The 16,130-nt window shown below is 43.0% G+C and overlaps 1 protein-coding gene across 3 annotated transcripts in view; it reads right to left on the minus strand.

Annotated features, from left to right (window-relative positions):
• Positions 1 to 540: 540 nt before the first annotated feature.
• The window catches only part of ZNF14 (zinc finger protein 14), a 29,287-nt gene continuing 13,697 nt past the window's right edge, over positions 541 to 16,130 (minus strand). Inside the window, exons 2-5 of one of the 3 annotated variants that reach the window (XR_010115312.1) lie at positions 10,775 to 10,921; positions 10,503 to 10,563; positions 7,621 to 9,510; positions 541 to 4,244 (exon numbers count right to left, since the gene is read on the minus strand). Coding sequence is in view for 2 of the 3 variants with exons in the window: in XM_063616352.1 (XP_063472422.1) it covers positions 7,773 to 9,510; positions 10,503 to 10,563; positions 10,775 to 10,910 (1,935 nt within the window). In the remaining variant the exon portion in view is untranslated. Of the gene's footprint in view, positions 4,245 to 6,906; positions 9,511 to 10,502; positions 10,564 to 10,774; positions 10,922 to 16,130 lie in introns of those variants that run through there. The other 2 variants (XM_063616352.1, XM_055236109.2) reach the window with 2 other exon arrangements.

A 16,130-nucleotide genomic window follows, 5' to 3' on the forward strand; every position in this document is an offset into this window, starting at 1 on the left:
TTTGGGGAGGGGAGGGCCCTCTCTATTACAGCATGTGTATTTTTTTTTTTTTTTTGAGACGGAGTCTTGCTGTGTCACCCAGGCTGGAGTGCAGTGGCGCGATCTCGGCTCACTGCAAGCTCCGCCTCCCGGGTTCAGGCCATTCTCCTGCCTCAGCCTCCCGAGGAGCTGGGACTACAGGCGCCCGCCAACACGCCCGGCTAATTTTTTGTATTTTTAGTAGAGACAGGGTTTCACCGTGTTAGCCAGGATGGTCTCGATCTCCTGACCTCGTGATCCGCCCGCCTCGGCCTCCCAAAGTGCTGGGATTACAGGCTTGAGCCACCGCGCCCGGCCTCAGCATGTGTATTTTTTTTCCTCCAGAGATCTTCAAATAACTACTATCATTTAGGGGCCTCTTGCATGGTGAGAGATGCTTTGTGTGGTTTAAGGACACAGGGCTTTATTTAGGTCTGAACTAACATCTTTGCTGAGCTACAAGGATGCCATGAGGGTTATTTCTGACAACCTTGGGGGATCCGGGTCTTTGTTGCATTAGAGGCATGAGCAGCAGCAGCAGCAGCAGCAGCAGAGGTATTTAAGGGTCCTGGAGAGTGTGGACCTCAAGATACAATCTAATAGCAGCTTCCCAGTCCCCACTCTTTTTATTCTTTCTGTTTTTCAGTTGACTGCTTTTTCAGGAATAACTACCTGATGGGCCCACAACTTGCACAGAAAAAAAAAAAAAATCTCCCCACCAGCCTGCACCCTAGATGAAGGCCAATACCCAGCATTAGTCACAGCTTCATTCTAAAATACACAGCCACAGCTAGGCCAGGTGCAGTGGCTCATACCTATAATCCGAGTTCTGGGAGGCCGAGGCGGATGGATCACCTGAGGTCAGAAGTTCGAGACCAGCACGGCCAACATGATGAAACCCCATCTCTACTAAAAATACAAAAATTAGCTGGGTGTGGTGGCACCCTCCTGTAATCCCTGCTATTCGGGAGTCTGAGGCAGGAGAATCGCTTGAACCTGGGAGGCAGAGGTTGCAGTGAGCCAAGATCATGCCACTGCACTCCAGCCTGGGTGACACAGAGAGACTCTGTCTAAAAAAACAAAAACAAAAAAAACAAAAAAACCACAGCTAGGTCCCAGCCAAAACATATGACCCAGGACTGTGTAAGAGGGGCTGCAATTAGCCGGGCGCGGTGGCTCACGCCTGTAAGACCAGCACTTCGGGAGGCCGAGGAGGGCGGATCACGTGAGGTTGGGAGTTCGAGATCAGCCTGACCAACATGGAGAAACCCCGTCTCTACTAAAAATACAAAAAATCAGCCAGGCATGGTGGCACATGCCTTAATTCCAGCTACTCAAGAGGCTGAGGCAGGAGAATCGTTTGAACCTGGGAGGCAGAGGTTGCGGTGAGCCGAGATCGTGCCATTGCACTCCAGCCTTGGGCAACAAGAGCGAAACTCCGTCTCAAAAAAAAAAGAGGGGCTGCAATCCCATACTTCTGCTCCTCAATGTAAAGGAATTATGCAAACTGCTGACTTAGCTCAGCTGAATCCGGAACCAAGGCTGGCTAGGCCTCAGCAACGCAACACAGGGCAGCAAGCAGCAGCTCAAAGTACACACTGGCTGCCGGGCAGCAGAGCAGGTTAGCAACCCGGACGAGAGAACAGACCCGTGGCGTGGTGACCAGCATCCAGACATCTTGTTCATGGTGCCAACTGCCAGTGTTGCCTGAAAACGTGTGGTTCTGATGTTGACACGCATGGCTATGTGGCAGACACATAGTGAGTGAGTATAAAAAGGCTTATTACATAATTGAGGTCTCAGGGCGCTCACAAGCAGGTGTGAAATGGCTTGAGAGCAAGGAAGATTGCATTAATTCCTACTGTGAATGGTGATGCAGGAATCCTCAAATAAACACCAGCAAACCATAGGAAGCAACATTAAAAGCATTACATAACATAGCCAAGTGAGATTTATTCTTGGAACATAAAAATGGTTCAAAATATGAAAACTGATCATTGTCATATACCACATTAGCAAAATGATGGAAAATGACAATTATCTCAATTGATGCCATATATGAAAAACCCACATCATTTTGACAGTGAAAAACTGGATCCGGAAAAAAAGGATGTATGCTCTAACAGGTTTTTTTTTTTTTTTTTTTTGAGACAGAGTTCTCACTCTGTTGTCCAGGCTGGAGTGCAGTGGCACCATCTCAGCTCACTGCAGCCTCCACCTCCCAGAGGTTCAAGTGATTCTCCCGTCTCAGCCTCCCGAGTAGCTGGGACTACAGGCAGATGCCACCACACCCAGCTAATTTTTGTATTTTTAGTAGAGACGGGGTTTCACCATGTTGGTCAGGCTGGTCTCGAACTCCTGGACTCAAGTGGTCTGCCCACTTGGCCGCCCAAAGTGCTGAGATTACAGGTATGAGCTACTGCGCCCGGCCCTAACTAGTTTTACTCAATGTGTTAAGGGAGATGCTGTCTGGGAAATCAGGCAAGAAAATGAAATGGAAGCAATTCTAGATTAAAAAATATATACACGCAGCCCCACAGCCTCCCAGACCGACATACAAGAGATCATAACCATTTTCACTGTACACACAGGTGGACACACCCAGAGACAGACACAGAAACTCACAGATAAAAATGGCCCAGAGATACCAACAGATGCTTGCAGAGACACACAGACCCCAGGCCTGCCCCCTCTACTCCAGGTTGCTCTCCTTCCTGAGGAATAACCACTATGATCTACTGTATATTTTTGCTTATTCTCTTGTTTCTTCTCTTCTAGAATGTCAGGTTGGAGGAGACAGGGATATTAGTGTAGATTTGTTCATTACACCAACTAGAGAGCCTGTTGTATCAAGGAGATTAATACTTATTGAATTGGCCAGGTGCGGTGGCTCGTGCCTGTAATCCCAGCACTTTGGGAGGTGGAGGTGGGCGGATCACCTGAGGTCAGGAGTTTGAGACCAGCCTGGCCAACATGGTGAAACCCCATCTCTACCAAAAATATAAAAATTAGCTGGGCATGGTGGTGCATGCCTGTAATCCCAGCTACTCCAGAGGCTGAGGCAGGAGAATTGCTTGAACCTGGGAGGTAGAGGTTGCAGTGAGCCAAGACTGTGCCATTGCATTCCAGCCTGGGCAACAAGAGCGAAACTCTGTCTCAAAAAACAAAACAAAACACAAAAACACTTATTGAATTGTAGGACTCAAATAGACACACAAACAGGTTGTACACAAACCTCGCCATAAGCTCACATACACTTAATCTTCAAAGACTGAATTGTTCTCACCCACATCCCATGTAGCAGAGAGGTGCTTCCAGCCCCCAAGCCTCTCACAAAAAGTGGCTCTTTAGCCCATCCTGATGGGGAAGACATTTTACACTACTTGAGCATATAGACTCTAAAAAGTGCTTTTCTGTAAAAGTAGAAAATGTGAGTTCAAGGATGCAAAAGTAAGGGCTGGAAATGGATTGATGCTGCTGCTCCAGCCCTTCAACTGTTATAAATTGTAGGTGATTCCAGAAACATCCCTCATGACTTGACCGTGTGTCAGTTTGCTTTTCCACTGAGAGCACAGTGGTGGCAGCAAAGACATGGATCTCATGGCTCAGCTTCATGCCCTCCTCTGAGCTCTTCCTGGTAGCCCTCACCTTCACTAAGGGCACATCTGCCAGCAGACCTTGCTCCAGATGGCCTCACAGGACCCCACCATGCTCAAGCCTTGCAAGGCTGCCCCCTGACCCACATCTGCCGTTGGGGTAGGATGGAGGCCTACAAAACTCAGACTAAACATCTTGAAGTGACAGAAATATCACTTCTGGTATCCAGGGAGAGACAGGAAGTTGCTGTGAGGTTGGACGGTGAGCTGGCTTCCCTCATTCCTGCTACAACCCTGGCGGGACACTCTGACTTGCTATCTAGGTAACAGTGGGCACTGCCTCCACCAAAGGAAGGGCCTGACACCTACCATGGCTGCACAGCTCAGCAAAGGAGGAACTCTTCGGTGCTGTCAGGACACAGTTTCTTGGGAGTTCAGTACACCTTGCATTCTGGGAGTGACATGAAGCGAGTTGGCTCCATGGCCGGTGGCGCCTCTCTGATATGGCGGCTTCCAGTATACCACAAGGCTGGAGTTCTGCAGGGTGGGTTCTGTTCCACGAAGCAGTTAAGTGCTGGCCTTGGAGGCAAGGCTATGAAACCAGCCCTGCAGCAGCACACGTGACACGCACTGAGGAGAGAAGACCTTGTCATTGTCAGTGCCTAAGCCAGATGGAATGTGCCAGAAAATCTGGGGTGGGCAAATTAGGGAAGGTAAGAAGTAGATTGTGTCCTGCAGTATATGGCCATACTACCCTGAATGTGCCTGATCTCGTCTGACTGTGTTCTGTAGCTGGGACACGGTAGGGCATGTCTCTATGACGCCACTGTTGGTTTTGAGACTTCTGTGGTGGTTGGTGCAGAGCTGGTGGTTATGGGACAGTGGATCCTGTATGGTCAAGGGGCATGACACACATTCTGCCACAGCTTCTTCAGCCCTCACTTTAGAGCTACCTGGATTGTCACAGAGAAATGTTCCAGTGTGAACTTTTATTTATTATTTTTTTTTTTGAGACAGAGTCTCTCTGTCACCCAGGCTGGAGTGCAGTGGTGTGGTCTCGGCTCACTGCAACCTCCACCTCCTGGGTTCAAGCGATTCTTCTGCCTCAGCCTCCCGAGTAGCTAACAGGCACGTGCCACCATGCCTGGATAATTTTTTGTATTTTTAGTAGAGACGGGGTTTCACTGTGTTAGCCAGGATGGTCTCAATCTCCTGACCTTGTAAGCTGCCCGGCTCGACCTCCCAGAGTGCTGGGATTACAGGTATGAGCCATCGTGCCCGGCCTTAGTGTGAACTTTTAAACACATTTACCAGCAAGAATCTACAGTGTGGGTTTGGATGGGAAACGGAGCTGGACGTGACCTTCAGATGGCCTTGGAATAACATGATGCTGACAGCCATGAATTAGGGTGTCCACAGGCAGATCCCACTGGAGAACTATGGGATGCACCTTTGTTTTCAGAACCACAGCATCCCCAAAGATCTGACCTAAGGACACTGAGGAAAAGTTAAAGGCAGATTGTGGGAGCCCTCTCAATTCTGTGCAGTCACGTATGTGAGCTAAGGGCTGGGAGTGTTTCTTAACTTCAGACGGGGTTCCAAGAAAGGCCTGTTGGGACCCAAGTCCTTTCTCCTCAGTCCTTCAATTCATCCTAAGGTGGTGGAAAGGGTTGCATAAGTAATGGAAGACATTTCCATATTGCTTACATTTAAGAAGCTGCTCTTAAATGTGTGCATGGTTTCATGGTCTCAAAATCAACTAGGATGCACAAGAAACTCTTAGAAATGACAGAAAAGAAGTTAAATGAATATGAAACTGAAGAGTTTCGTTTCCATGGATATTTAAAAACCAGTCAACTTGAAATGGATATTCAGATTAAAAAGATAAAACATAAGATTGATAATCTTACAGCAGAACTGGAAGGTGCATCTTCAAAATGTCTATATCTGGCTGAAAACAATCAAGTTCTTCAACAGGAATTATTATCTATGAAAACGATACAACAGAAATGTAAAGAATTTGAGAATAAAAAGGTGTTGGAACAAGAAGTGAGAGGAGTTAGCTAGCTTGCCTTAGGTAAACAGCAAGGGAAGGGTTTTTGGAGAGCCCCCGACCCACTGGTCAGTGCCTTATTCCCACATTTAACAAGTTCTCTGATTGGATTAAAAAATAATAATAATTAGCACAGGGAGTCATGCCTAGAGATATGCCCACAGCTGCACAGACAGAACTTTTAGCCCACTCAGATAAGGAAACTTGCACAAACCTTTAGTCCACTTAAGTAAAGGAACAAGGCCCAACATAGAAATGCCTTCGTCCTTTGTATAACTAGTGGGCTTCCAGGAAATAGCCTCTAGTCCTTTTATTGGCATATACCTGGTGGGCTCCGATAGGTTCTGGTGGGCACTTCCTTTTTTTAAACATTCTTTAGCCTCTATGAATCATCACTCAGCCTCTGATTGGTCCCAGGCCAAGGTCCTGGGCCAGGCTGAATCATGCTTTGCCAAGACAGCCTTCAGACTAGTCAGCACATTTCTTCCCCTTTCCAGTCTCTAAAAATCCCAGACCCAGCCTCATAGTGGGCAACCCATTTGGGCTCCACTCTCTGCTGCAGAGAGCTTTCTTTTTTTGCTTATTAAACTTTTGCTCCAATCTCACCCTTGTGTCTGCCTTCCTTAATCTTCTTGGAAGTAAGACAAATAACTCCACATACTACCTCAGAAAACAAAAAACTGCTACACTGTGGTGCACTGGCAAGCCTGTAACAGAAGTAGTAAATCTGAAAAGTCATATGGAAATGAACGTGATATAGAATATGTAGAGAAGTTTAAATGAGAGAATGAAGAAAGAGCAAGATAAGAAAGAGAAAAATTAGAAGTCCATCTACGGAACGAATGAGATACTAGCAGCAGTCTGCACCAAGCTTCTACAGACAAAGTGCGTCAAATGTTTACTCTCCATTTTTACTATAGGCCAGTCCAAGAGTTACCTTGTGCTGAAAATCTTAATAGTGTGGGTCTCAACAGAGAACATATTATGAGAGAAAACTTAAGGATCCCTACCTCATACCCAGAGACCTCAAATAGCAGCATGAACTACTCAACCAAGATTCAGCCAGATTGGATAGAAAAAAATAACTACAGAAGTAAAAAATGCTGTTGCTGAATTGGAAATTAGCTCTCATATGGTTTCTTCTGTAGAATCCACTGAAGAATGAGTCACATCTAAATCAATATGTCCTTTGGAAAGCATAATGAGAATATGTTCCAATTTTAAAGAAAAATGTTATAATTTATAAGATCGTAGAATTTTATTACTGGGCTGTTTACGTGATACTTTCTTTCTCATTAAATATAACCTGACAATGTTGTTGTATCATCAACAACAACAAAAGAACTAGGATGAATAATTTCCCACATTCTTAATATTTATAGGGTTTCTCTCCAGTATACATTCTCATGTGTGCTCAAAAGGCTGTGTGAAGGCTTTCCCAAATTTCTTACATTTGTAGACTTTCACCCCACTCTTGAGTCCTTTCATATATTCACAGTCTAGAGGACAGTTGAAGATTTTCCCACTTTTTTTTTTCTTGAGACAGTGTCTCATTCTGTCGCACAGGCTGGAATGCAGTGATGTGATCTCAGCTCACTGCAACCTCTGCCTCCAGGTTCAAGCGATTCTCCTGCCTTAGCCTCCCAAGTAGCTGGGATTAGAGGCATGCGCTACCATGCCTGGCTAATTTTTTTGTAATTTTTAGTAGAGATAGGGTTTCACCATGTTGACCAAGCTGGTCTCGAATTTCTGACCTCAAATGATCTGCCCACCTTACGCCTTGGCCTCCCAAAGTGCTGGGACTATAGGCATGAGCCAACAAGCTTGGCCTTTTAAAAAAACAAAACAAAACAAAACAAAAACAGATTTCACTGCAGCAGGAGTCCTGTCTTTGAAATGAATTAGGTCAACTGAAGGCTTAATCACAATGTTTACATTCATACGGTTTCTCACCAGTGGGAATTCTTTCGTGTTCAAAAGAAACTGGAACAATCAAGGGCTTTAGAACAATGTTTGTATTCACACAGCTTCTGTCCAGTATGAACTCTTTTGTGTATTCAGAAGGAGCTGGAACAACCAAAGCCTTCAGAATGTTGCTTATATTCTTAGACTTTCTCTCCCATATGAGTCCTTTCATGCAGTCGAAAGTGACTGGAAGAAATGAAGCCTTTTCCACATTGTTTGCATTCATAAGGTTTCTCTCCAGTGTGAGACCTTTCATGAATTCGAACAGAACTTGAAAATCTGAAGGCTTTCCCACATTGTTTACATAGATAGGGTTTCTCTCCCGTGTGAGTTCTCTCATGCATTCGAAATTTACTGGAAGAAATGAAGGCTTTTCCACACTGTTTACATTGATATGGTTTCTCTCCAGTGTGAGTCCTTTCATGCAATCGAATTTGACTGGAACGAAGGAAGGCCTTACCGCACTGCTTACATTCAAAAGGTTTATTTCCAGTGTGAATTTTTTCATGTTCTCGAAGGGAACTTGAAAAACTGAAGGTTTTACCGCATAGTTTACATTCATAGGGTTTCTCTCCAGTGTGTGTTCTTTCGTGCAGTCGAAAGGAACTGGAACGAATGAAAACTTTTCCACACTGTTTACATTCATAGGGTTTCTCTCCAGTGTGTGACCTTTCATGAATTCGAAAATAACTTGAACACCTGAAGGCTTTCCCACACTGTTTACATTCATAGGGTTTCTCTGCATTGTGAGTCCTTTCATGTCTTTGAAGGGAACTTGAAAAACTGAAGGTTTTACCACATTGTTTACATTCATAGGGTTTCTCTCCAGTGTGGGTTGTTTCGTGTTCTCGAAGAGAACTTGAAAAACTGAAGGTTTTATGACACTGTTTACATTCATAAGGTTTCTCTCCAGTATGAGTTCTTTCATGCAATCGAAGAGAAATGGACCAACTGAATGATTTACCACATTGTTTACATTCATATGGTTTTTCTCCAATATGAGTTCTTTCATGCACTCGACAGGAATTACAAGAGTTGAAGGCTTTCCCACATTCTTTACATTTATAAGGTCGAGCCCCAGTGTGTGTTACTACATGTGCTCGAAAGCTTGCAGAATAAAAGAAGGCTTTTCCACATTCTTTACATTCATAGGGTTTCTCTCCACTATGAGTCCTTTTATGCCTTCGAAAAGAACTGAGAAAACTGAAGGCTTTACCACATTCTTTACATTTGTAGGGTTTTTCTCCAGTGTGAGTTCTTTCATGAGTTCGAAAGTATGTGGGACAACTGAAAGCCTTACCACATTGCTTACATTCATAGGGTTTCTCTCCAGTGTGAGTCCTTTCGTGTCTTTGAAAAGATTGGTAACATATAAAGGCTTTCCCACACTGTTTACATTCATAGGGTTTCTTTCCAGTATGAGCATGTTTTTGAAAAGACTGGTAATATATGAAGGTTTTTCCACATTGCTTACATTCATAGGGTTTCTCTCCAGCATGAGTCCTTTCATGTCTTTGAAATGGCTGGTAATATATAAAGGCTTTCCCACACTGTTTACATTCATAGGGCTTCACTCTAGTGTGAGTTCTTTCACGTTTGCGAAAGCAGTGGCGATAACTGAAGGTTTTCCCAACTGCTTTACGTCTACATGGTTGCTTTTCATATTCCTGATACTCATTTGGTTTCTGTTCAGTGTGAGATCTCATGTGCCTATTAAGGGACGAATGATGCATGAAGTCTCTTCCACAAAAGCTGCATTCATGTGGTTTTGCTCCAGTAAAAGTTTCCTTGTTGATATTAACATTGGGCATCTGGCTAGTGGTTTCTCCACATTTGCTACCTTTTCTACTTTCACAGAGTCTCTCAACCATATGACATCTGTAAAAAATGAGCAGCACATTATTAGTGGCTTTTTAATTATTTTGTATTTATTAGTAGGTATGAGAATTACATTTTAACCATTTTCAGAAAAAGTGTAGGATATCTGCCCTGTCTGAATTGTTTGAAAGTTAATATATTCAATGCTCTGGAAGAAGACTCAACCATAGTTATGATCAAAACAGTCAATTTTTTTTGTTGTTGTTTAAATAAGAGATGGAGTCTCATTCTCTCACCCAGGCTGGAGTGCAGTGGCACGATCACAGCTCACTGAAGCCTTGAATTCCTGGGCTCAACCAATCCTCCCATCTCAGCCTCCTGAGCAGCTGGGACTAGAGAGTGCCACCATGCCCAGCTAATTTTTTTTTTTTTTTCGAGATGGAGTCTTGCTGTGTCGCCCAGGCTGGAGTGCAGTGGCACGATCTAGGTTCACTGCAGCTTCTGCCTTCCGGGTTCCAGCAATTTTCCTGCCTCAGCCTCCTGGGTAGCTGGGATTATAGGAGCATGCCACCACGGCTGGCTAATTTTTGTATTTTTAGTAGAAATGGGGTTTTGCCATGTTGGCCAGGCTGGTCTTGAACTCCTGATCTCAGGTGATCCGCCCGCCTTGGCCTCCCAAAGTGCTAGGATTACAGGCATGAGCCACTGTGCCAGGCCTTTTTTTTTCCCCCCAGATGAGGTCTTGCTATGTTACCCAGGCTGGTCTTGAATTCCTGGCCTCGAGTGATCCTACCTCAGCCTCCCAAACTGCTGGGATTACCTACATGAACTATTGTGCCTGGCCAAAATAATAATATTTATAGAAGGGGTTTCTAAATGCTATTTCAAAGTGATTTATTTTTCACATCCTGAACATCTATGATGTTTTTAAGAAAACATTTTCAGTGAAAGTTTTCTAGGAATAAGTAAATTTGAAGCTGTGCTTAATTGTTTTGCTTGCTTTCTTTTGAAATTCCCCCATGGGCCACTATTTTTCTGTGGATGCAACTCACCTTCGATTTCTCCCCTGGTTTCTGTGGTCATCTTCAATGTCCTGGTCTTCCCACTTTTTTCCTAAAATGCATACCCAGAAAGACCATTATAAATTATTAGAAATTATAGAAAATTGTTACAGTCTAGTTTCATGATTAGCTGTGACTCTGTCTGATTCAATCACCAAAAGATTCCCTTTCCACATTTCAAATCCTGGAACACAGCTGTTGAGCAAGAAACACTTGTTCTGTGTTCTATATTTAACTGAGGAAAGAAATGTTGATATCCTTACCTAGGCAGACCAGGTTTTTGAAGGTCTCCTGCATCACATCTTCATAGAGCTTTTTCTGTGAAGAATCCAGCAAAGCCCACTCCTCCAGGGTGAAGTTCACAGCCACATCCTCAAAGGAGACTGAGTCCTGAAACATTCCACATATGTCTACAGGAGGGTGGGTAAGACTGGCAGTACTGGGGATCTATACTTGATTTGTAAGAAGTTCCCATACAATTCTGTGTTCTCCAAACATTTGGTGTATGACTTGGCTGTCAGAACTACGACTGTCCACACTGACTTCCTAAAATTCATGCTGTCATGAACACACAGAAATTACTTCTATTTTTTTCTTTTTTTTCTTTTTTTCTTTTTTTTTTTGAGACAGAGTCTTGCTTTATTGCCCAGGCTGGAGTTCAGTGGTGTGATCTTGGCTCACTGCAACCTCCGCCTCTGGAGCTCAAATGATTCTTGTGCCTCAGCCTCCCAAGTAGCTGGGACAGGTGTGTACCATACCCAGCTAATTTTTTGTATTTTTAATAGAGACGGGGTTTCACCATGTTGGCCAGGCTGGTCTGGAACTCCTGAGCTCAGGCAATTTGCCCGCCTTGGCCTCCCAAAGTGCTAGGATTACAGGCATGAGCCATTGTGCCTGGTCAATTACTGCTAAATTTTTACTGTGATCATATGAAACCTTATTGTTCTCTAAAGGTGGACTCAAGCTCACACTGGAAAAGAGAAATGCTATACAAATGAAACAAATTTTAAGACCACTAATCCCTTGAAAGAAAAACTCATTTCCTACTTATTACGCACCATATCACTCAGCATTTCATTACACATGGAATCAATCTGGATAAGGTTTTAATAAATAAATACACCTTCAAGAACTGTAGGCTTTTATTTTATTCCCATCAACAAACGAGAGGCCAGGAGGCCTGTGGAAAGCTAAATTGTCACAAGGAGCTGCTGGCCATGTCCTGAAGGACTCCAGGCCACTACTGCAGTGGGGTAATTAAGGAATCAGAGAGATTGAGGGGTTGAGGAGGAATTATTTAATTACTTAGGTGCACCGACCTAGTTGGATTAACATCCAAAGAACTGAGCCCCGAACAAAGAGTCAAGCTACCTTTTAAGCATTTTGTGGGGCGGGAGGAGATTTGTGCAGGGGGAAGTGTACTACAGAAGCGAGAAACAAAGACAGTTAGTCAATTAAAACATGTATTACATTATTTCTTACTTTTCAAGGAACAACAACATGTTTTACGACTAGAGATTATCTGTTTAGTGACCTTGCAGCTGCACAGCTAGAGAAACAGTCTTCACAATGCCTGGGAAAGGGAGATATAAGGCTCACTAGCCACAGAAAAACAGGCAGTCAATTTTTAAGGGACTTCAGATCTTTCTCTTCCTCAGGGGGAACTGGTTTTTCTTACATACAACTGAGTTTCTGCTTATACATTTTAAAAATTTCTTTTAATTCCTGTTCCACTATCAGTACTCAAATCCAGCTGGCTGAATGAAAATATTCCTTTGCAGAAGTATTAATTTCAACTTGTTTGTGTAATATTTATCACAGGCTCAGTTCTTCCTTTTTCTCTCTCTCACATTTCATGGATCTAGGAGGTTACTGGGAAGTTAGAGCTCAGGCCTGAGGACAAATGTATGGCAACTTAGACCTCTACAAAATCTATATACCAGGAGAGGGTTTATTATGCGTTTACTTGGGACTTTGGGAAGAGTCGCGTAGGCTGGCTGGGGGTTTTCACTGAGGTTAGGGTGTGGGCTAGTGTGGGAGTTCAAGCATACAAGCAGGGGCTAATGTGGATTGAATGTCTCACCAGCACCAAATGAGGGTGACCCAGGCTTTCTTCCTACCACATCTGGATGTAGGGTACATAGTAGAAAAGGAGGAATGAGATTTTATTTATTTCATTTGTTTTGAGACCAAGTTTCGCTGTTGCCCAGGTTGGAGTGCTGTAGCGTGATCTCGGCTCACTGCAACCTTCGCCTCCCAGGTTCAAGCGATTCTTGTGCCTCAGCCTCCTGAATAGCTGGGATTACAGATGTGCACCACCACACCTGTCTAATTTTTGTGTTTTTAGTAGAGACAGGGTTTTGCCATGTTGGCCAGACTGGGCTTGAACTCCTGGGCTCAATCGATCCGCCTGCCTCCACCTCCCAAAGTGCTGGGATTATAGGTGTGAGTCCCCATGCCTGGCAATAATGAGATTTTAAAGCTATCATCCATCAAACATCACAAAAAAATGAAGTCAGAGACTTCCAATTTCTGGTCTTACAAGTAAAGAACGTAGAAATTGTCAATCCCAGCCGTGCAAGTAAAAAATAAACAAACATCAAATCAATTACTCTTCTTAGATCCATTAAAGAATTGAGGGTCATAAGGCAAAGTTTTCTCTCTAAAATTTGAGAGACAAATAGGAAAAGTAACAATTTTGTAATATTCCCAGAACATAATGTTCTTCTTAAGAAGACCTGTTCTCAAAAAAATCCATTTCAACAAAAGCCCAACCTACTATGATTTTACCAAAGCCTATGTGACATGGGGGCAGGGACACAGAAGCATGTGTGAAGGTGAACCGTTTTTCGTCTTCCCAACACCAATACAAGGTGTCTTTTCCAATACCATTCTCCAAGTCTCTGACATCAACTATGCCCTAAAATTAATTCAATTCTAAGTACCCAGAATTAGACTCCACAGGTTAAGGATTCAGTCCCACAAGACTGCCCCCATGTCAGATGCAAGACACACGGTGGGGTGCCCAGGCCACCCATGCTTCTACATGCCAACTACAAATCTGGAGTTCCCACACCACCCTTTATAGTTCAATAATTCACTAGGGCCTCCCTCAGAAGTCAGGAGAGTGATTTACTTAGCATCACTGGTTTAATTACAAAACATACAACTCAGGAACAGCCAAGTGGAAGAGGCCCATTGGTCGGTATGGGGAGGAGGTGGGATGATTCCATGCATTCCCTGGGTGTGCCATCCTCACAGCACCTCAATATGTTCACCAACATGGAAGTTCTCAGAACCCCAATATTTATGAAGGTCCCAACACACAGATATGATTGATTAAATCATTACACGCTAATGATTAATTCAATCTCCAGCTCCTCTTTTCTCTTGTGAGGCTGGGGGCTAGGGCTGAAAGTTCAAGGGTGGGTCTTTCTGGTCACCAATCCTAATCCTAAAGTCATCTAGGATCTCCTAAGAGTGCTACTTTGCAAACAAGGAGGATCCTTTCACCCTTCTCACTTGCGAAATTCAAGGGATTTAGGAGCTGTGTGCTAGGAATCACATACAAAGACTAAGTATCTTTCTTATCAAATCACAAAACATCGCAGCTCGGCACAGGCTCACTAAAAGACTGAGATCAAATCATAGGACTATAACATGTTTCCCTTCCACCTACACCTTACCACTATTGTCATTAGGGTTTCTGTTTAAAAACAGGTGACTGCAATGAAAGAATATTGCACTGTTTCTTTCTGCATGTTTCAGACTTTATTTAACAAGTGTCTAGAGAACCCCAAAGATGACAGAAGAGAGAAAAGCAAGGACACCAAAGGAAATTTTAACCTCTGACATCAGTTACTGAAAACAGTAAACAGAAACAAAACCCAGTAGGATAAACCTAAAACCTCACACTCAAGGCCTATTTACCTCAGTTTCTTTTTCCCAGTACATCTTGTCCAGTTTTCAACAAAAATTATATGAAATACGAAAAGGTTTTAAGAACAGAATTAGAAGACAGAGGTCAGGCACCAGAACCAGATTAGGTATAGAAGAGATGTTGGAATTGTCAGATCAGAAATTTAAACCAAATATGATTAATATACTAAGGGTTCTCATGGAAATGTTGAACAATACGAAAGAAAAAATAGACAATTTAAGCAGAGATATAGAAATTCTAACAAAAAATCAAAAAGTAACGAAGGACATAAAATACACCACAACAGAAATGAAGAACAGCCTCACAGGTTCATCAATACAGTGGATATGTCTGAAGAGATGATGAGTGATCTCGAAGAACTGTCAGTATAACCCGTCAAACTGAAAAGGAGAAAAAAGACATCAGAAGATCCAAAAACTGTCAGAAAATTACAAAAAGTGGAACATACACATAATAGCACTGACTAAACAAGAAAGAGAAAGAAACAGAAGAAACAACTGAAGCAATAATGACTGATAATTTCCCAAAATTAATGTTATACATGAAAGGACATATCCAGAAATGCCAAGCAACATAAATACCCCCAAATCCACACCTGGGTGTATCATATTCAAGGAGAAAATTAAAAGACAAAGAAAAACCTTGAAAGAAGTTACAGGGGGAACAAACAACATCTTTGTTATAAAAACATATAAGAATTAAGTCAGATTCTTTTTTTTGAGACATTGTCACACTCTGTTGCCCAGGCTGGAGTGCAGTGGCACGATCCCGGCCCACTGCAACCTCCACTTCCTGGGTTCAAGCGATTCTCCTGCCTCAGCCTCCGAGTAGCTGAGATTACAGGTACACAACACCACGCCCAGCTAATTTTTTGTATTTTCAGTAGAGATGGGTTTTGCCATGTTGGCCAGGTGGGAGTCAAACTCCTGACCCCAAGTGATCTGCCCACCTCAACCTCCCAAAGGGCTAGGATTACAGGCGTGAGCCACTGGGGCCAGCCCAAGACTCTTTACAGAAAGTGAAAGCAAGAAGAGACTGGAGTGAAATGTTTAAAACATCATAAGACAAAACCCCCGACCACATAGAATTCTGGATAGAGCAAGAATATCCCTCAAAATGGAAGAGAAATAAAAGCTTTATGAGATAAAAAAAGATAATCTGTCACTAGCGTACCTGCCTTGAAAGAACTGTTAGAAAAAATTCCCTACAAAAAAGAAAAATGATAAAGAAGGGTATTAGAGAAAAAATAAATACAAGTAAAATACAATCTCTTTTTTGCAATCTGACAGATGAGTTTGTCCAAAACACTAACAGGAACAATATATTTGTTAAGTCCAGCTTATGAATAAATGATATGTATGGCAGCAATGTTACAAAGGACAGGAAAGGAGGAATTGGGAATACTTTTTCATGAGGTACTTGCACAACAAGTGAGGTAGTATAGTGTTCTTTAAAAGAGTCTTGGGTTACTTGTAAGCATGTATTACAAACTCAAAGGCAATCACTAAAACTTAAAAAACAACAATAAACTATAATTGATGTGCTAAGTGGGGAGAAAAATGGCATCAGGTAAAATGCTTAATGAAAGCAGATAAGGTAGAAAAAGAATGGAAGCTGGGAAAGGAAGAACAACAACAAATAGAAAAACATAAAAAGAAAAAGGGAGACATTAATACAAC

The sequence above is a fragment of the Symphalangus syndactylus genome, chromosome 13 (genome assembly GCF_028878055.3).
Source record: "Symphalangus syndactylus isolate Jambi chromosome 13, NHGRI_mSymSyn1-v2.1_pri, whole genome shotgun sequence".
Taxonomy (NCBI): Eukaryota; Metazoa; Chordata; class Mammalia; order Primates; family Hylobatidae; genus Symphalangus; species Symphalangus syndactylus.